The 21,571-nt window shown below is 45.1% G+C and overlaps 1 protein-coding gene across 1 annotated transcript in view; it reads right to left on the bottom strand.

The window, feature by feature from the left end:
- Positions 1-6,839: 6,839 nt before the first annotated feature.
- T265_00505 (hypothetical protein) overlaps positions 6,840-21,571 on the bottom strand; it is a gene marked incomplete at both ends in the record, with an annotated part of 27,535 nt that continues 12,803 nt past the window's right edge. Inside the window, 4 exons of the mRNA XM_009164309.1 lie at positions 6,840-7,189; positions 13,044-13,431; positions 14,277-14,807; positions 20,700-21,117. Of these exons, the coding sequence (XP_009162573.1) occupies positions 7,108-7,189; positions 13,044-13,431; positions 14,277-14,807; positions 20,700-21,117 (1,419 nt within the window). The remainder of the gene's footprint in view (positions 7,190-13,043; positions 13,432-14,276; positions 14,808-20,699; positions 21,118-21,571) is intronic.

The raw sequence follows: 21,571 nt of genomic DNA, 5'->3' as shown, positions 1-21,571 counted from the left end.
GGCAGAGACACTTAGTGCTAGTCTACCACGGTTATTCAGAGGTGTCTACACTCATTCAGGCAATCTGGGTAGAAACTGACGACAAGAACGTCACTGAGGTCAATTAGCAGCCACATTTTTCAGTCTCTCCAACCAGTCACAGTGTGAATCACGCGGTCTTCATTCTGGAAGGCGAGTAGCACCGAGAGCATCCAAACATTTCGTAATATCTTCCATAAATTTCTACCGGGTTAGCCACATTTCTACGTCTGCCACTCTGAATTGGGCACGGAAAACAGCACCCTTTTCGGTAAACGATGGTTCGGCATACTCAGCACATGGCGTAACCAACGCATGTTACGCCCAGGCGCGAAACATTGCAAGCAAGCCTGTATCCATATGGTCAGATCGGGGTGTTGTAAGCCTCTCACAGCTTGCAATCTCATCTGATCCGGTGGAATTAAATTTCTCATTTCGTTCTTGAATGGTGAAAATGTGGGAGTTTGTGTCCAAATTTCGGCCCCAACGCAAATTTGTGATACCATTCTACGTATGTTCCCAAGCGAGGGGTGCTGTTTGTTCGGGGTGGGAGTCTACCGAGGTTTTATTTGTGTGCAAGTGACTATTGCGTTTCAGCTGTTAGAAAACCAGATCTGTTGATGAGTGTCCAAAAGGATGTGTACTTTTGACACCGAAGGAGGCCTTTACTTAGCGAAAGGAACTCCTTTGTAAGCAAATTTGGTTTTGCGAAAGACTCACCTGGAACCCAGCTGAATCTCTTGTTTATGCTGTTTTCCAGAAAGAGGAGACCGGTCGTGGACTGTCGAAGAATTTTCACCCACCTTATGAGTTGTGTATTGAGGCTTAATGGACAACATCCTAAAAAACAACCTATATAATGACCACCAAGTTGAGTAGATATATTTACTGTTATGTCTAAACTGCTCCTGCGGCCGCAGAGACGGAGGGAACAACCTTTGAAACGCACTAAAATACTTGAGAAAATGTAGCACATTACTGTTTTTGGTATTGGCCCATTTATCTGCTTCATTCACATCGAAACTTCTCAGTTCTCTCAAACTAAGGCTCCTTTCATAGCCTAAATGGTTACTGATTCTCAGTGGATTCGATTGCCTGAATTCGGCCCTTCAAAACTAGAAGTTTTATTTTCGCAGCTAAGATTTGCTTGTCACGTGACGCAGCCCGTGGTGATTACCACGCTCGACAAACCAATGAGATTTCACTTTCTCAACCAGTAATCCGGGGAACAGACGATCGTCTTATCCGACTGAGCACAAACAGAAATATTATGTGAACTTCACTCTGGTACAACTTATCGTGTGCATTTGGCGAAACACGCGTGACCAGCGGACGAAACTGTTCACAATTAGATTGTGAACATGAATCAGGTTAGGTCCGTGATGTGAAAACGAGGTTTCTGAAGGGTCTTGTCAGCCTTGTTATTCTGGTTCAAAGTATGCACGAAAAATGTCGCCCTTGAGTAAAAAAGGCCAAAACAAAGTGGAGGTAGAGTGACAGTATAGGATCCCAAACCGTGAATAACTGATATCTTGGACGCTCCGCAGAACAAAGGGGTACTTGTTTTACCAAGTCCGTCTAAACTCAACCATGTTAAGAATAAGGACAAGATAAATAAACAACACGTTCCAAAATATCACCATATAGTTAACGACACTCATAATCTGCAAACATCTTCACCTTCATTCGTAACAGTTCTGACAGTCTCACAGTTCTGCTGATGGGACGGCATTCCGTCGTAATTTCACTTTCCACTTTCTCAGAAAATGAGGTTGCAAGCATATCGTCTCACAAAAGTCCGGAGAAGACATTCAGATAAACGGGATCCAGGAGAGCCATTTTTCAGCACCACTCAGGTTCATCCATCTGGACAGTTTGGTAAATCAGAATTCGTCCGGAACTCGGTTTTTTTGCAAGTGCAAACAAGGACCCGGAACACTTAGTGATATTCGGCTACCCCTGTGTTTAGCCTTCATCCGTTGAAGAAATAAGAGTCCACGTCAGACGTGGAGCTTCAGATCAAACTACATGCAAATTTCATGGTGAAGCATCTCTCCGATGGCTGTTTTTGCATGACCAGGAGATGGTCTCATTCATTCCAGAAGTCGGGCAAACCAATTATATCGTTCAAGCGTGAACAGGTCCGCCTGTTCAGACGTGAAAACTTAGCTGTGTCTGGCATGCGCTGCTTACATGAGCACTTCAAAAGTCATATGTCAGGAGTTCAAACCCCCGCATGGCTAACGATATACATTTCTGATAAGCTCTAATAAGAGTGAAACTTCAGTCCAGTGCTCTCCCCCTTCAGTGTAAACTCATCAGAATAACTGCTCCAGGACAGGAGGAAGACCGTTCAAATGAAAGTGAAGTGAACGCGAATTTTACAAATAGAGAATTGGTGGACTCAAAAGGGGGAGACCAGTAACAATACTCCAAACTTTGATAACTATCATAAGCACCGGGTACTTTTACTTAATGAAGACGAAAGTTCTCTCTCAGATGTGCCGGACACTACACTTTAAATGCGTAACTGGTGAGAAGTCGCCTCCTAGCTTCATCATTCATCCGAGTAAAACAAACTTTTACGAGTTAAGCAGATGGAAGCAACAGTGATAAAAACATACGGGAGTGTGAAGACGAAGCAAAATAAAGGATGCTGAAAACCTTATGATTAGTGCATTACGAACTATGTATGTATCGTGACATCTCGAATATCGTAGCGAGTGAAACGTGAGGCAGCCTGGTGCAGCACATTCAGTTGCCTGGAAACATCAAAACCGGGAGATCCAGCTGGGTTCCAGGTTAGTCTCTCAAAAAATCAAATGAGTTTGCAAATGAGTGTATATTCGCTAGAATGAAGAGATTTTCAGTTAACCGGACCGACTGAGTAGTCAGAGAGAGGTTCGTTAAGCAATCGGTCGATTGTTGCCTATTCGCTGGGTCGGATTCGGGCCTCTCAGATGGGAAAAAGGCTGTGTAGGTTTGCGAGATTTCCTAACCACCCATGTATACTGGCCACGTTCACTACATTTACTAATAAGCAAGTTCACAAGCTTACCACTATTAAGGTTTATATGTGGGTCCGGGCACTCAGGGTGAAATTCTACATGCCTCCCAGATTGACCTGATAAGTTACGCACACAGGTTCACTTTGAATGCCTATTTGATATGGTCGAAGAGCTTATACCAGAAAAAACCACATAAAACAGACTGGTCTCTGGCAAAACTTGTGAGCGTATCAACGCAGCCGATCTCGGCCGTGACCGCCAAAGGCGCTGCTTGGCTTCCGAGCATGATCAAGCAATCAAGCAGCTCTGTGAAAAGAAAGATATCAGGCGAAACGCTCATATATTGTGAAAATGAGTTTTTAAAACGAAAAAGAGATTTATTTTATCAGACATACGAGAATGAAAGCTGGATAAACCATAGTACAACATTCTCTCTCATTCTGAAGAGCGCGTGACCTGAACACATCAGTACTCGTGTCTGCGCAGGTAGCTCACCGGATCTGCGCAGGCAACGCCTGAAACAATGGGACGCAATTTTGGCAGATCGGGTTCATTAATTGGTTGTTGACACGGTGGCAGTTGATCTGTTCACCGAGTTCGGCAATCAGCTTGCAAACATTTCGTTACCATACGTAGAGAGTAAGCGACTGGGTAGGTATTCTTCCAGATCAACTTGCGCTTATAGTTTTCAAGGTAAATATAACGGTGATACTACTGATGGAGGAGGCACGCGAGTAGTATGTTTTCTTCTTGCAAATTCGCTTTGCGTCTCTTGAAAAGTGGGAGTCGCTTTGTAGCATTTGCATGGATTTGAGCATCAGTCAATGAATACCCAGGAAATTTCAGGAAGACGAGTTCAAGAGACGATGGATGCTCAATTTTTGTAAATAAGATGCAAGTGAGAGTTTTACTTCCCTGTCCAATAGTCTGCAACTGGTCAGTTGGCATTTTCTAATAAATAACTCTGCAGCGAAGGCCTTCTTCCTTTCACAGGTAGCAGTTGATCTGTTCACCGAGCTTGGTAATCAGCCTGCAAACATCTCGTTACCATACGTACAGAGTTAGCAACTGGGTAGTTATTCTTCCAGATCAACTTGCGCTTATAGTTTCTAAGGTAAATTCAATATTCCCAACCCAGTTGTTTGTTAAAAGTCTCGCTAACAGCCAGTTACGTTAAGGGTATCAACCACTCTTTAGAAAAAATATTTAAATGTTGGTAGGTCAGGAAACTAAAACACCCGGGAATAACCTTGGATTATCTTCACGTGATTGGTATGGTTAGTACCATGATTTGGCGGACGACTGACGAAACCAAAAGATACTTGAACTTCTCGTCTTACTGTGGTTCTGAATTAGGGGGGACCCATGCTGTTCGAAACATTTAGCTCCCAGTTAGCCCCGTGGGGTTCTGTCGCTAAAATTTAAACTAACCCTTCAGTTCGTTGACAGTGGCGGTCACACGAGCATCGATCCCCTTGATTTCAACTACTTCGTTTTTGGATACAGCGGCGCATATTGCACTGGTCCAGTGCAGCAATTTTACCCGGGATTACATTCATCCTTAAGATATCCGTTACAAAAACAAAGCTCATTTCATGACCACCACCCAAAGCAGATCACAGGGAAACTGGGATTGATTTTGGCGTTTATCGGTTGCCGATTAGTTTATCAGGCTTGGCATTCAGTTTGCAAAAGTTTTGTCACCAAACGAAGTTATATCATCAGTGCACGGTGGAGCGGGTTTTAAGCCAACTATAAAGCTCAGTGATAAGATCAACTAGCCAGCCGAGCTACCACTTTCGATTTTGTTGTTTCTTCAACTTGCTTTAAGTACGGATTGCGGCTAAGGCCCTTGCAGATACCAAATACAAACTAAGCTGCAACTTGATCACTAAGATGTGTCAAGCCTGTTTTTGGAAACTTGAAGCCTACCTGAAAGAATAGTGTGGGAGGTCGGGCGGCATCGGATCAATGAAGGCAATAAAAAATTAAGCTGGGAAGAGGATAACTTTCGTCTCGTTTGGACTTGACAACCAAAGAGATGTCATGATTGGATAGTCGAGCAGTGTGCGAACTTCGTAATGACTGAGGCGTCCAACTCAGGTTTTCGGACGACAAGAAGGAGGTTCAGTCGCAAATCCAGTTGTTTTATACGTATATACTTGTATTCAGCTTCCCTATTCCCACCGATTAGTGATCTCAAACAGAAAACACCTTTACGAAAAGTACGCCGGGACTGGATGGGATATCAACCGGCTGTCAGTGTGTACGACGATCTCATAGACCTAACTGCAGTAAAGGTTGACGTGGTACAACTGGGGATAGCACAGAGGCCATTAGCAATGAGTGTTTGATGGTGCTAAACAGAACTCAGGATCTAGCAGCTGAGCAAATGTTCAACAACAGGATTATCAGATATATTTTTTGATGGAACAGGTCTGCGTGTTGGCCAGTACGGTTCAGTAAAACTAATCTGGACGTTGTTGTAACCCTCAATAGATGAACTGACCACACTGCATAGGTTGCGCTGGCTTGGCCACGTGCTGCGTATGCCAGTCGACCAACTTCCTCGAAGGGATGTTTTCGCACAACCACGTGAAGGGTGGAAGAGTCAGAGGCGGTCAAACAATGACTTGGCAGCGAAGTATGAAAGCCATTACTAGCAAACTTAGCTGCGCTGGTCATTGCCGTCTTCTGGGACCCCGAGGCGGGTCATATCAATGGTTGGAGACATTGCCAGACATGGCCCTCAATGGCGTTCGTGCATCCCAGTTATTGTCTTCAATGCATAACTTCCTTCCCAATCCCCCACTTGACAGCCCACTGACAGTGCTGGATTTACGCACCAGTTTATCATCTCCCGCCTGTAATGCGTACCTACCTCCCCCTCCCCCCAAATCATCGGTGAACGAAACTGCGGTAGCTACAATCACTGTACGAGTACGCGGTTATTACAGCTGACAATGATGATGATGAGGTGAGCAAGACTGCAGTGCCTTTGTGGCTAGGTTTTATCGATCAGCCGCTGATCTTAACGCAACCACCCTTGATAATCTTACAGTACACACGAACAAATACAATATACAATCCACGTCAGTCAAGTTTTTTCACAGAACTGACATAGCTACACTCATCCTGCAGGTAGCTGGTAAGGTACCATGGGCAACTATCACACTACTTTCTAGGGCTACCGGATCTGACCACTGTTCACGTTTACAGATTTGTTTACATTGTGATTTTGCACGTGTAGGGCCCTAAGCTCAACCACAATGGCATGTACGTTGCGGCGGCGAGGTAGTTTCCGCCCACTATCCATATGGTCAGATATGAATAGGTTCAACCAGGTTATGGCGATACGCCATGGGAATCCGAGGTGGGGGGTTTAGCAAAGCGGTGGTCTCATCCAAACAACTTTCGCTCATTGTATGGACGTGACACACTACTCATAATGTTGCTGAAAACCCTTCGACAGCCCATGGCCGGTTTCGATCCGTTTGGGACTCGCCAGGTAGGCGCAGTCCCCGAGGTTCCGTCAATCTTATGTTCGACTTGAAACCAAATTGCACGAAATTTGATTTGTACACTCACCTGTATACGAATATGGTTTTGACGGGAGGCTCACCTGGAATCCAGTTGAATCTCTCGTTCATGATGTTCTCAATCGAATTCAACTGGATCCCGTCAAAACCAAATTTGTATTTAGATGAGTGTATAGGTCGGACTTTCACTCCGGATTGATCAATAATATAGCGATCGGAGGTATTAGTGTGCGGATAAATGGTTTCCCACTAAAGAAACAAGCAATGCACTCATACGGTATCAGCCAAAGAGTGTATTGATTGCCACATTGAACAATATCGCGGACGGTGTCAGGGTAAACGAATTGCAGCGAAAAAAGAAACAAACGCCAAGCAAGGCGATGGAAAGACCACATGTTGGCAATGATTAAACTGAAACCATAGCATATGTACATCCTGGGTTGACAACGGGGGGAAAAGTTCTCCCGAAAATAACAGGCATTCAAAGTAGTTCGGGGAGGATGGAAGGCGAGTGAAATTGGAGCTCTCATGGAAGGACAGTGTTAGCCGAGGCGTTGCCACACATCACGAGTTCGGTGTCGTGGAGGTTGGTTCTTTCGATACCCAAGGCGGCTGGTAACTGGTCTGAAAGATGACCACATTAGAGGACACGTGGTTAAGGAATAGGCTGTCTGTGTAAATAACCTACCTTGACTGACAAGGTTATGAGCAACAAAGAGAAAGATGGCAGATTATTTTGTACCGAATCTGTCATAGCTGGGAATCAATCGGTTTCGGTTTGATTTAGAAGCCGTGTAAGGCGTTAACAAGCATGTGCAAACAAAGATTAACTGCGCGGATATGAAAGGCCATGTGAGCTGGATAGACTACACTTCCGGCTACTGATAGGATACAACTCCTGACGTCGTTAGATCGTCACATGTCACACGTTGGCTATCCAACGGTTTGTATTTTACCAGGATGGCAAGACAACGAACGCTACAACCAGGTGTCATCTTAGCGGTATCTATCCAGACATGAGAAGCGTGAGCCGCGTGGCCCAAGGACATACAAAGCGAATAAGGACACATGTTGCACCTTGTCTTTCCAGTGTAGACGGACAAATAGACTTGGTGAAAGAGTGACAGCGTAGTTCATTCAGCTTAGTAAAACAATGTACCTTCCGATGACTGGTTGGTATAAGGAGTCATGATATGCATATCATCCAGTTAGGCTTTCTTAATTACTTAAAATAGGTAAACACACTATCTGGTTGTGGGTGGCTGCCAAAAAACTAGAAGGAGGGTCTATTGTGGTCCAAATGATTCACAGGCAATTCAAACTGACATTTGGTTGCTAACCTTACTTAGCCTCTTCATTGCGGCCAGATTGTGATATTGCCACACGGAACGATGTGTTGAATGTTATCACTTAGGAGAATGTGAGAGTGAAATCACTCGATCCCAAAATTACTTGTATTACGAGAAAGAGTCTCCCCTGGGGAGGTGTTTACAAGTCTGCTCGCCCTCTTGACATATTTCCTATTTATGTACCAACTCCAATTTAAAAAAAGGATGAGGTCCGCTTGTTTGGAGGTCCAGATAATGGGTATGCGTTTGTTCGTCTCAACGGTCTTTTTGGCTGTCGTGCATAACAATCAATCATGCGCGACGACGCTTTAGGTTCAGATAGANTATCAATGGTTAGAGACATTGTCAGACATGGCCCAGTCGCACCCTCAATGGCGCTCATGCATCCAAGTTATTGTCTTCAATGCATAACTCCCTTCCCAATCCCCCACTTGACAGCCCACTGACAGTGCTGGATTTACGCACCAGTTTATCATCTCCCGCCTGCAATGCGCACCTACCTCCCCCTCCCCCCAAATCATCGGTGAACGAAACTGCGGTAGCTACAATCACTGTACGAGTACGCGGTTATTACAGCTGACAATGATGATGATGAGGTGAGCAAGACTGCAGTGCCTTTGTGGCTAGGTTTTATCGATCAGCCGCTGATCTTAACGCAACCACCCTTGATAATCTTACAGTACACACGAACAAATACAATATACAATCCACGTCAGTCAAGTTTTTTCACAGAACTGACATAGCTACACTCATCCTGCAGGTAGCTGGTAAGGTACCATGGGCAACTATCACACTACTTTCTAGGGCTACCGGATCTGACCACTGTTCACGTTTACATTGTGATTTTGCACGTGTACGGCCCTAAGCTCAACCACAATGGCACGTACGTTGCGACGGCGAGGTAGTTTCTGCCCACTGTCCATATGGTCAGGTATGAATAGGTTCAACCAGGTTATGGCGATACGCCATGGGAATCCGAGGTGGGGGGTTTAGCAAAGCGGTGGTCTCATCCAAACAACTTTCGCTCATTGTATGGACGTGACACACTACTCATAATGTTGCTGAAAACCCTTCGACAGCCCATGGCCGGTTTCGATCCGTTTGGGACTCGCCAGGTAGGCGCAGTCCCCGAGGTTCCGTCAATCTTATGTTCGACTTGAAACCAAATTGCACGAAATTTGATTTGTACACTCACCTGTATACGAATATGGTTTTGACGGGAGGCTCACCTGGAATCCAGTTGAATCTCTCGTTCATGATGTTCTCAATCGAATTCAACTGGATCCCGTCAAAACCAAATTTGTATTTAGATGAGTGTATAGGTCGGACTTTCACTCCGGATTGATCAATAATATAGCGATCGGAGGTATTAGTGTGCGGATAAATGGTTTCCCACTAAAGAAACAAGCAATGCACTCATACGGTATCAGCCAAAGAGTGTATTGATTGCCACATTGAACAATATCGCGGACGGTGTCAGGGTAAACGAATTGCAGCGAAAAAAGAAACAAACGCCAAGCAAGGCGATGGAAAGACCACATGTTGGCAATGATTAAACTGAAACCATAGCATATGTACATCCTGGGTTGACAACGGGGGGAAAAGTTCTCCCGAAAATAACAGGCATTCAAAGTAGTTCGGGGAGGATGGAAGGCGAGTGAAATTGGAGCTCTCATGGAAGGACAGTGTTAGCCGAGGCGTTGCCACACATCACGAGTTCGGTGTCGTGGAGGTTGGTTCTTTCGATACCCAAGGCGGCTGGTAACTGGTCTGAAAGATGACCACATTAGAGGACACGTGGTTAAGGAATAGGCTGTCTGTGTAAATAACCTACCTTGACTGACAAGGTTATGAGCAACAAAGAGAAAGATGGCAGATTATTTTGTACCGAATCTGTCATAGCTGGGAATCAATCGGTTTCGGTTTGATTTAGAAGCCGTGTAAGGCGTTAACAAGCATGTGCAAACAAAGATTAACTGCGCGGATATGAAAGGCCATGTGAGCTGGATAGACTACACTTCCGGCTACTGATAGGATACAACTCCTGACGTCGTTAGATCGTCACATGTCACACGTTGGCTATCCAACGGTTTGTATTTTACCAGGATGGCAAGACAACGAACGCTACAACCAGGTGTCATCTTAGCGGTATCTATCCAGACATGAGAAGCGTGAGCCGCGTGGCCCAAGGACATACAAAGCGAATAAGGACACATGTTGCACCTTGTCTTTCCAGTGTAGACGGACAAATAGACTTGGTGAAAGAGTGACAGCGTAGTTCATTCAGCTTAGTAAAACAATGTACCTTCCGATGACTGGTTGGTATAAGGAGTCATGATATGCATATCATCCAGTTAGGCTTTCTTAATTACTTAAAATAGGTAAACACACTATCTGGTTGTGGGTGGCTGCCAAAAAACTAGAAGGAGGGTCTATTGTGGTCCAAATGATTCACAGGCAATTCAAACTGACATTTGGTTGCTAACCTTACTTAGCCTCTTCATTGCGGCCAGATTGTGATATTGCCACACGGAACGATGTGTTGAATGTTATCACTTAGGAGAATGTGAGAGTGAAATCACTCGATCCCAAAATTACTTGTATTACGAGAAAGAGTCTCCCCTGGGGAGGTGTTTACAAGTCTGCTCGCCCTCTTGACATATTTCCTATGTATGTACCAACTCCAATTTAAAAAAAGGATGAGGTCCGCTTGTTTGGAGGTCCAGATAATGGGTATGCGTTTGTTCGTCTCAACGGTCTTTTTGGCTGTCGTGCATAACAATCAATCATGCGCGACGACGCTTTAGGTTCAGATAGAATCAAATAGAAACATGGGTAAGTGCATACAATCCGGTCAGATACAACCGTCACGGCTTTGTAATTATCAGGCACATCGAGAAAACCGTCGAGTGACTGTGGATGGATTGAGTCAACAGCCAGTTTCACACTTGATCCAACTTTCTCAGTTGTGCAAACCACTCGGTGGGCGCGTGACGTGTAGCGAACCAAACAGAAAGTGCTAACTGAAGCGTCACGTGCCCGACTCCCAGATGCCAACTTGATGAGTCTGGATAGAGACGAAACATCCCACGTGAGCCGTTTGGGGACTGACTAACCCCCACTATAGCAGTGGATTATTACAGCAGGCGCATCTTGTAATGCTCCCAGCGAAATACAAGAAGAATCCGGTGGAATTCATTCTAGAAGGCGAGTCGCACTGACGTTTGATAATTGCGCTTCTAACCTTCTAACTCCGCTCGCTCGCACTCACTCACTCACTCATTCACTCACTCACTCACTCACTCACTCATTCACTCACTCACTCACTCACTCACTCATTCACTCACTCACTCACTCACTCACTCATTCACTCACTCACTCACTCACTCACTCATTCACTCACTCACTCACTCACTCACTCATTCACTCACTCACTCACTCACTCACTCATTCACTCACTCACTCACTCACTCACTCATTCACTCACTCACTCACTCACTCACTCATTCACTCACTCACTCACTCACTCACTCATTCACTCACTCACTCACTCACTCACTCATTCACTCACTCACTCACTCACTCACTCATTCACTCACTCACTCACTCACTCACTCATTCACTCACTCACTCACTCACTCACTCATTCACTCACTCACTCACTCACTCACTCATTCACTCACTCACTCACTCACTCACTCATTCACTCACTCACTCACTCACTCACTCATTCACTCACTCACTCACTCACTCACTCATTCACTCACTCACTCACTCACTCACTCATTCACTCACTCACTCACTCACTCACTCATTCACTCACTCACTCACTCACTCACTCATTCACTCACTCACTCACTCACTCACTCATTCACTCACTCACTCACTCACTCACTCATTCACTCACTCACTCACTCACTCACTCATTCACTCACTCACTCACTCACTCACTCATTCACTCACTCACTCACTCACTCACTCATTCACTCACTCACTCACTCACTCACTCATTCACTCACTCACTCACTCACTCACTCATTCACTCACTCACTCACTCACTCACTCATTCACTCACTCACTCACTCACTCACTCATTCACTCACTCACTCACTCACTCACTCATTCACTCACTCACTCACTCACTCACTCATTCACTCACTCACTCACTCACTCACTCATTCACTCACTCACTCACTCACTCACTCATTCACTCACTCACTCACTCACTCACTCATTCACTCACTCACTCACTCACTCACTCATTCACTCACTCACTCACTCACTCACTCATTCACTCACTCACTCACTCACTCACTCATTCACTCACTCACTCACTCACTCACTCATTCACTCACTCACTCACTCACTCACTCATTCACTCACTCACTCACTCACTCACTCATTCACTCACTCACTCACTCACTCACTCATTCACTCACTCACTCACTCACTCACTCATTCACTCACTCACTCACTCACTCACTCATTCACTCACTCACTCACTCACTCACTCATTCACTCACTCACTCACTCACTCACTCATTCACTCACTCACTCACTCACTCACTCAATTGAGATGACGAGTCAGTCTCAGGATGAAAAGGCGGTTCAAGCAAGCAAACAACTATGTGGAAATCTTTAGACAAACCGAAATAATTTACTTCATCGAGGTTATTGGGCGCTGGAAGTATACTTATTAGGGAGACTACTGTGCCCCTCTTTTGCAAGTCACATGAGCCACAATTTAAAGCACTTGCGATTTGATGTGATGTGGCCGCAGCAAGACCGGTAAAGAGGTCAAGGATATGACTAGCCTTCAGTACGAATCGCCTCACGAAGAGGTCACTTATTTTTGTGAGCATACTGGTGGCCGGACGGCCCATGTGCACTTTCATAGTGAATAGGTATACATGCACAGACAAAAACATTCCAAAATAATCGATTGCGTCAAATTTTCGCGAAGTAAGGCTGTATGATGGGGAGTCTCGTCCTCAACGACAGCCAAACCCGAATTTTAAAATTCCGATTGTCTGAAAATGACGCGAAATCATAATCCATAGTTCTACGATCTCGAAAACCGAGTAGCAAGTAAAGCTAACGCAAAAATGAAGTGGGCGCTAAAAACCTACCGACTTTTAGAACTCTTCTCCTCCATATCAGCGACCATGCTCATTGACGTCAACAACCGCCGTGCCGTGTGAGAATTATCGTCTTCTTGCAGAATACCAGGGCTCAGCGGTGGTTCGACATCAGGCATCAAAGTGATGGTTGTTGTTCCGTTCAGTTCATCTTGACGAACGCGGCGGTCTTTCTGCTTTCCAGAGAATACAAACGGTCTGTGGGGTGGACGCAAGTCTTCCTCCCTCATCCATGGCTCTCGAAGGTCAACCACATTGATATTTTCCAAGGATGGTGGGCTGAATGCATAATCATCTGTTAACCATCGGTTTGGGGCTGGTCCGCGATCTCTTCTTGGCCACTTTCGAGGTTGTTTTGGAGATTTGGGGGTTGGAAAGTCTATGAAGCAAGCAGACATTCATTTTAGAAAGCCTAATAGTAGCAGTGGAGAGTTTAGCTAGTCAAGTGTTACCAGCCATTCTTTTGCCCTTAATTTACCATTTTCTTCTACTGATGCAAAAGAGACTTGGATTAGCGGTGTCTGTACATTGATTTAACCACGGATAGGAAGAGACAGTTCAGGTTTTTCCCACTTCAAACGTAATACCTTCCTTGGCTATATCATCCGGACTGGTAAGAATAACCAGCTAAAAACTGTTTTACTACGTGACTAGCTCACCTCAAGCATGAGATTCGTATTCGAACCTAACACGTCTCATAGCTGCACTTTATAAGTGGCAGGTGTGAAGTGAAAACTAAACAACGAAGCGAAATTACTTAGGTTATCTAACGTTTTGTTTTATCAAGATGATCGCTTACACTTTCCTGGCATTATCTACCCACAAAACGAGGAATAAACTAGCTGAGATATGAAACTGAACTAGCCAGCAAATCAATTACAGAAGAATGTGACAGTAACCAGAAAGGGTTTTCATCAAGGAAACTACTCACAAGGTTGCTGGAAACTCTTCGACAGCCCACGACCAGTTTCGCCCTTCTGTTTCGGGCTCATCAGGTAGGCGCAGTCCCCGAGTTTTCGTCAACCTTATGTTCTATGTTTTCGAGAAATACACTCATTTGCAAATCAATTTGGTTTTCACGAGAGACTCAACTGAATCTCTCGTTTATGATATTCTACAACGGAAAGGATTGTACCAAACCCATGGACAAGGTACAGAGCCACAATACTAACCAACAGTACGATCTACAGTTTTGCAACAGTCACTAGGAAAAACCGTACTTACCAACAGCCTCTCTCCGGGTGCCGATTCGCGCTCGGAGCTCGTCGGAAATACCAACCACGACATGTGGCTCCTCCTCATCGACATCATACACGTTATCGTAGACAACCAACTGTCGATCGGGTGCCGGACCGTCCGCGTCTGGATTCATGAACGCTGCACGTAGTTTTTTGACCTTTTTGACCGGCATTGCGATCCCACCGACGGCATCCGGGTTTTCGTACGCTTTCGTGATCTCTTCAACCAGATCGCGGGTGAGAAGACGAGCGTCATGAGAACAACTGTCCATGTCTAAAGAGTCCGCTTTTTTCTTCGGCCCCTGTAATCGGCGACGGTAGGATCGACTCAGTATGCCAGTCATCCCTCCGTAGTTTGGATTGCCATATCGGCGATAGTACAAGCTGCGACGTTCGGCACCCGGCAATTTGACATCAGCTGCAGGATCAACAAGCAGGATAGATTTACTGAGAGAACTGGTAAAAAACCTGGTAGGTGAAATGTGGTAGATGTGACGTAGCCAGATTTCAGTACGACCTGTGAATTGGTATCGCAGATTTAAATACAAATCCACTCCCAGGAATGAAAAGCTCTTCGAACCTAACAGTCCAGTTTATTGGTTGCCAGACAGGCAGTTAAACACCAATATTTACGTTTTAATGCGCCGTTTCGCCAGTCACCGAAATTAACTCACACAGAATCAATCGCCCAAACACTTGAATCCTTGACTTAGAAACGTATGGCATTGTGTAGTTTCAACTTGCTACTGAAGGGGAGAGTCGGATCTTCGTGGTTACAGTGAATACATCTAGGCCCTCGGATTTTCACATCGACAAGGCTCTGCTTGGTTCTCCCTATCTAACTGAAGGACTGTCAGGAGCGTGCGGGACGGCATGAGAGCAGCAAAACACCCTCCTCCTGATTGTACGGGGTAACGATTACATCTTGACAGCCGAGCCAAACCAGATTGGGTCAGCCAAAAACTCAGGATAAATTCAACTAAGAATGTGAAGGCAGCTCTCGCATTTTGAACGGTGGCGACCAGTTTTGGATCGGAGTAGTGCGATAAAAAGTTTTTGATCCCAACGTGCAGGCCACAATGAGTTGTGAAAGGGTTATAAACACACGCCCGAAAAGAAGCGAGGTGGGATTGGTAGAGTGACGCATGGCATTCTGAACAACATGAACGAAGCCTGCAAATTTTACGAAGACAGCTCACCCTCAAGCAGAATCTAACTAAACAAAAATAAAAATAATGTGTATTCACTTTACAGTGTGACCGGGAGAGCGCGAAAACTCAGCAAACCCATCGACACCACTGTTGGAATTTCTGCTCTAGGCGTTCGCTCACGTAAAACACAAACGACTGACCACCCCTTGTCAAGTGCTTATTTAGTTTTGTTGGAATACGACGCATGTTTGTGATACAGGCCATCCTATCTATGGATTGATAAGGTTGTTTGCTTATGGACCCGTACAGCGATTCGCCACGGTGAACAGTTTTGGGCTGCGCCCACGAGCTGCGTGGCGAGAATGAGCCCACACACCCCAAAGAGGTCGATTTGGAGGCATTGGAAGTAAACATAGTGAGGACTTAATACGTTTTGGTCAAACATTGTTCGTAAGCCAAAGTACATACCAAATTTATAGGGCACCAGAAATCACGTGAGAAAGGCCGTGTGAAAATCAGAGGTACATACACTTTGGTGAAAGGAAAACAAAAATAAGAGGAGGGGATAGACGGATAAATGGGTCACGGGATCAAGTGACGTCAATGTCAGACGAGTTTGCGGGATCGGATTCTTCGCAGGCAGGTCATGTTTCTTTTGTGCTTGAGGTTCAATTCCAGCCCCACTATGAGGTTCTGCTTGAAGGAAGAATTGCCGCGTTCTACCACCAGCTTTGTGTGTACTAATTTGTTTGCTCATGCCGAGAATCACACGTTGTCCATACGATAGGGCATTTGTCGGACAGAATGCGAGAACACAACCCGTGTCCGCGAATGGAAGTTGGAAGAAACCAGGCTCAAGTGCAATTGCATCACACTTGGTCGNGGGAACCAGTCATATCATCGAAAAGGGAAGGCTTTCGATAAAATATACTGGGCATCTCTGAAACGATAACGGCTGATACTATACAGACTACTATCGACCGTATAAGCGATTGGAATCCGACTGCTGGACTCACAAATTTGCGTCCAAAAGAAACTTGTGCGACCTCCGAACATGATCTGATTTACGAAGAATTGGGCCTCACAAACTTATCTGACACTCGTATGACGTCACTTACTTGATTCCGTGGCCCGCTGACCGACCCCTAATTCGACCCTTTCTTTCTATTTTCGTTTCTTCTCACTAAAGTGTATGTACCTCTGATTTTCGCAACTTTTTCACGTGATTTCTGGTGCCATATAAATTTGTCGTGTAGTAGCCAAGATAATCAGTCACGGAAAGCAAGTTTTGTTCGCTACCTTCGCTCTTTCCATGACTTTCACCGGTATATTCAACCATTTGAGAGGAAAACGGACCCTAAGTTTGGAACCCCATAAGCAGTCGGATTGTCATAAGAAATTGCCTACTTCACATTCTGATAGTAGTATGAATTTTGAGAGCCATGTGGTGCACAGCATACAAAACTAAAAGGCAGAGCGATGTGGGGGAATGTGAAGTAAACCTTGAATAAAGTTGCCCACGGTAACCGAAACGTCGGATTACATTTTATTCCACTAAGTTTTTGACTGTAACAAATTCTATAATCGTGTTTAGTTTACCTTACACTGGCAACCGAAATGTCGAATTATAATACCCCACTGAACTGTGTTTTGGCTTTAAAGTTTCTACATAATGTGAATTTTGCACGCAATTTGTGAAATGAACGGCCGAGCACCGACCTGAAGTCCGTCGACCTGGATGTGGAGCGCGGGAAACCCGAATGCGACAGGAACTTTCGGACCCGAATATAAACAAGAAATACCAACCTTTAATTTGTGAGGAGTCAACAACCGGTATTATATGGCTCAATGCGGAGGTTTGTTAAGCCTGGCACCAAGTGTTCCTGAAGTCGTTATTCGTTAGGTGGACTGTCTGAACTCGCAGTACCCAGTCGATCGAGTTCTACGTCTCCCCAGGTAACGTACACGTCCCCTCTCAGAAGGGTGTCTCACTCAGTCACCAGCGCTGTTTATTCATTCGATTAAACGACGCAAGTGTCAGGACTTCCACTACGAAGCCGGAGGCACATAATGACGGTACACAAGTAGACAAGGGCTTCGTAAAGGACTGCGATTACCGGTCGGTGGGTATCCTGAACACGAGTTCGCTGCGTGCGCCAATCGTCCAGCTGCAAAGTCTTTCATGGGATGTCAATAATCCCTCTGCCAGAAGGTGCAGACCTTCTGAATTGATAACCTTTAAAGTCAGGAATTCCACTGTTCACATTGCTATAACTATGTTCCTGTACTCATGTGTCACCCTACGTTTCATCCGACCATAAAGTCTGATAAAAGATTAGTTACTGCAATCAAGGTATGCTCTGGTGCAGTCCCCTAATGGAAGAATGCCATGGAAGAATAGGACAATGGCTCTCTCTCAGGACGCTACATACTGAGTTCGACACAACGAAAAACTTTTCTGTGCCCTTTTCAGGAGGTGGCCTTCTGGTGAGATGATACAATAGGAACGAACCTGTCCAGTTGCTTCTACCTCTGATTATACAATGCAGTTTACTGGTAAACTTTCGCCTATATGAGCATGAAATCAGTTTATAAAAAGAAGCGAAGCACTGTTTCACGGTATCAGTAAGACATGAAGTGGACGTGCAATCATTCGCTGTCGCTGCAAAAATCATGAGAAACCATTGGCACGTCATGTTTTGGTGTGTGCAGCGCAAGAATACCCAGAAAACTCCCAACCGCTCGTGTGCTTTTCAGCACCGGAACAGCTAGAGCCGATTGTATCGGTTTCGGCTGATTTTCGTAAAAGGACGGCGGTGTGCCACCACATTTAGTGCCGCGATATTTGTTCGACGAAAATGTTACGGATGAAGGTCAAATTGGGTGGGCCCGGTATAGTTGTGGAGCTGCACGAGCATTAGGTGGCTCGACAAAAGTAACATGACTGTCAAATGAATGGGTTCACATGGTAGGACTCAAAAAAAGAGTCTTTGACGGGTGGATTGGTGGGATGCTGAGACATCTTTTCCAGGAACTCCAACACACATACACACGTGGATGAATAGCCTTTGTTAGATCTTGGTTAGATTCATCAAACTGTCATGAGTGTTGGCTGAAAACCGAGTAAATAATTTTTGGCCTGGAGTGAAGACTAAAAGTGATTTACGGCGAGAAAGAAGAACGTAAAAAGAATCATTTGGACGGAATTACACCTTAATACGGAATATTGTTTTATCCAGATGGGATTCATTCGTTGTTGGCCATAGTGGGGGAATTGACGTTGTTTTATTTCGTCCATTGTTACACAGAATTATTACGGTTAATTATAGGTGTTGTTTCGGGAAAAGCGATAGGCGAAAACTATGGGTGCACTGAAAAGTTGCCGCAGCATGTACGTTGTGTGTGTATGTGGGAGGTGGGTAAGCTCGCTAGTTGATCATTCTGTCGGCCCTTCTTGGGGCAGTTCTTGGTCCTGCATCGTTCGGGTTGTGCTCGTCACACGTTATCGATGAACGACGTCGGTGAATGACAGAACCGAGCAGAAAGAAGTGAATCAAATTTAAGGCGCTAAAATGGTTCAACCAAGATTTCGCAATGTTGCGTGTATGCGCCAAATCTCACCAGCACACTGGGAACGACGACAATCGACTGTAGTGCATGTTCCCTTGATGCGCTTTCCACTGGAATCATTAGCTAGCAATCAATAGATACCGTTGGCAGTCCCAAATTCGGGTTATATTCCGGTTTCCAACACAACACAGCACTCGACAAATTCAATAGGGTTCCTATTTTGGTTTCCCAACAGATAATGTACGGGGTCGCATTGGTGGCAAAAACAACACGCGTATGGAATTCATGGATACTGGAGACGACCTTTGAACAAATCTTCAAACTATCTACGCAAACTTGATAGGGAACAGTCAACAGATAGGAGCAAGTTGCAGGGCGTCAACCGACACGGAGCTAATGTCTACGTACAAAAGAAATAATACATACAGGGAGAGGGAAAAAACAGTGATTGGTTGTTCGATGTTGGTATGGAACCCTCTTTTTATTTTACATCAATCAAATAGTGAATGAATAATCGTCCAGCTGCAATATTTTTTCGGTGTCTAGCTGTCATGCTATACCTGAGGGAAGCACGAGGGCTGATATACTGCCAGGTTGCCATAGCCTAGACAGGAGCAGACGTTGAGTTCGGCGCATGGACCACCTTCCGATCAGTAAGTTAACGCGTTAACCACCAAACCATCTCAAGCTTTTACTTCAATCAGCCCAGCATACATAAGAAACCGAAAAATCGACCATCCTGAGAACGTGTCTTCAATGTGTCCAGCGCTGTCAGAGTCACGAATTTTCGTTGAGATACCATCATCATCGTAATCGACAGTATGACGTCAGTGTTCAACACCGATACTTCGCTGCTGTACAGCCATGATTTATTCGAAAATTTCATTGCGAAGAAAAGAATAAAACTTCAAAGGGAATGGACTTAGTGCTAGCTTACTACAATCATTCCAAGGTGCCTACACCTCTAAACGCTCATTTAAGCAATCTGGATAGAAACTGACATCAAGATCGCCACTGATATCGGTTGGCAGCCACATCTTGCAGCGTCTCCAACCAGGTGCACTGAGGATCACGCGGTCCGCCACATCTTCAGCGTCTCCAACCAGGTGCACTGAGGATCACGCGGTCCTCATCCTGGAAGGCGAGTAGCACCGACAGCACCCGAACGTTTCGTTGGAAAGTTATTATTGACCTGGATAGTTATTGCGTGCGAGGCGGCAATTAATGGTACAACATGCTGGTGAGTTCTTCAGTGTAGTAATAAAAAACTGTTCCCAAGAGTTAGTTATGTGGCTCCCGTATACTTAGCGGCTCACTGACAACCTGACACGTTTATTCGCACGTAGTCCCAAAGATGTCTACGAAACAACAACGGAGTAAAGTGGAGGATGATATTTTGAAGCCCCCTTAATTAGAATACCAAAGAGACGTGTTACACATATCATGTGAATAAAAACAGGTGAGAACTAACGCCACATGCTTGGCGCAGTCTGGCTAATACGAAAGAGAACTGAAGTGTGCCTATAGTTATTTCGCAAACCGTCTAAAATACTGTCATCGCTCATGAAACACAATATCCCAGAAATGTTACCGGGCCACTGAGTTGGCTATCTATCCTTAAAATTGATTCAAAAACTACTGAGTGAACTTATACTTATCTCGTTCACCGAAGCTTATGGAGAACTCACTCGTGTGGGCGAATCGCAGGAAAAGAGAAACCGTTTTGGACGGGACAGAAAGTGCTTTGAACCAACGCCCAGAAGGTGGAAGGTATTGGGAAAACGCCTCGATCGAATCTAATGTTTCCGAAGAGACTTGCAGCGACGGAGGGTCTGAGTCTGTGGCAGCGTTATGCGCATCGGATTCTGTCTGATCAGCAATGGACTTATCTCTATCAGTCGAAGGCAATCCGATTCGGTGGGATCGAGAATCCAGGTCATCTTCATCTTCTTTTTCAAGTAACGCAGCCAACGCGGCAGCCGCGGCAAGAGCGACGCGCCGGTCAAACGGTTCAGCGAAATCACAAATAATACGCAAAACGGTATTCGGACTCGAGAAAACAACATTGCCTGAAGCGGAAGAAGATGAAACAGGACGGTTAGGTACCTAAAGTTACAGATGGATGCATACAGAAGGCTAAGAGGGGTTCTCAAGTTACATCTAACAGTTTAACTGACTTGTTCGGGATATTGAACGAACGATCAGTTGGGTGTAACACCCCTTCCTGGCCTGACTGTCATGCCAACAGAAAAAAAGTACGAAGGCCGAAATGCTGCCACGTTGTTCAAGCCTAACCAGGGGCAGTCGAGATGCAAGGGTTAGGTTCAAAGCGCGCAACTTGCAGTCGGTGATTTTGCGCCGGGCCATCTCAAGCACAGCATCGTGTTACTACACTGTTTCGGATTAAACACAACCTGGAAAGTATATGTTTGTGATGTAATACACATAAAGTTGCTGAAAATCCCGCCGTCCCCGGTTTCCGTCAACCTTATATTCTACTTGAAACCAAATTGCACGAAATTAGCGAATATACACTCATTTGCAACAAATATATTAAAGC

Source organism: Opisthorchis viverrini (genome assembly GCF_000715545.1).
Source record: "Opisthorchis viverrini unplaced genomic scaffold opera_v5_5, whole genome shotgun sequence".
Lineage (NCBI taxonomy): Eukaryota > Metazoa > Platyhelminthes > Trematoda > Opisthorchiida > Opisthorchiidae > Opisthorchis > Opisthorchis viverrini.
Note: the sequence above shows the minus strand (reverse complement) of the source record. Positions and strands in the feature narration are given on the sequence as shown.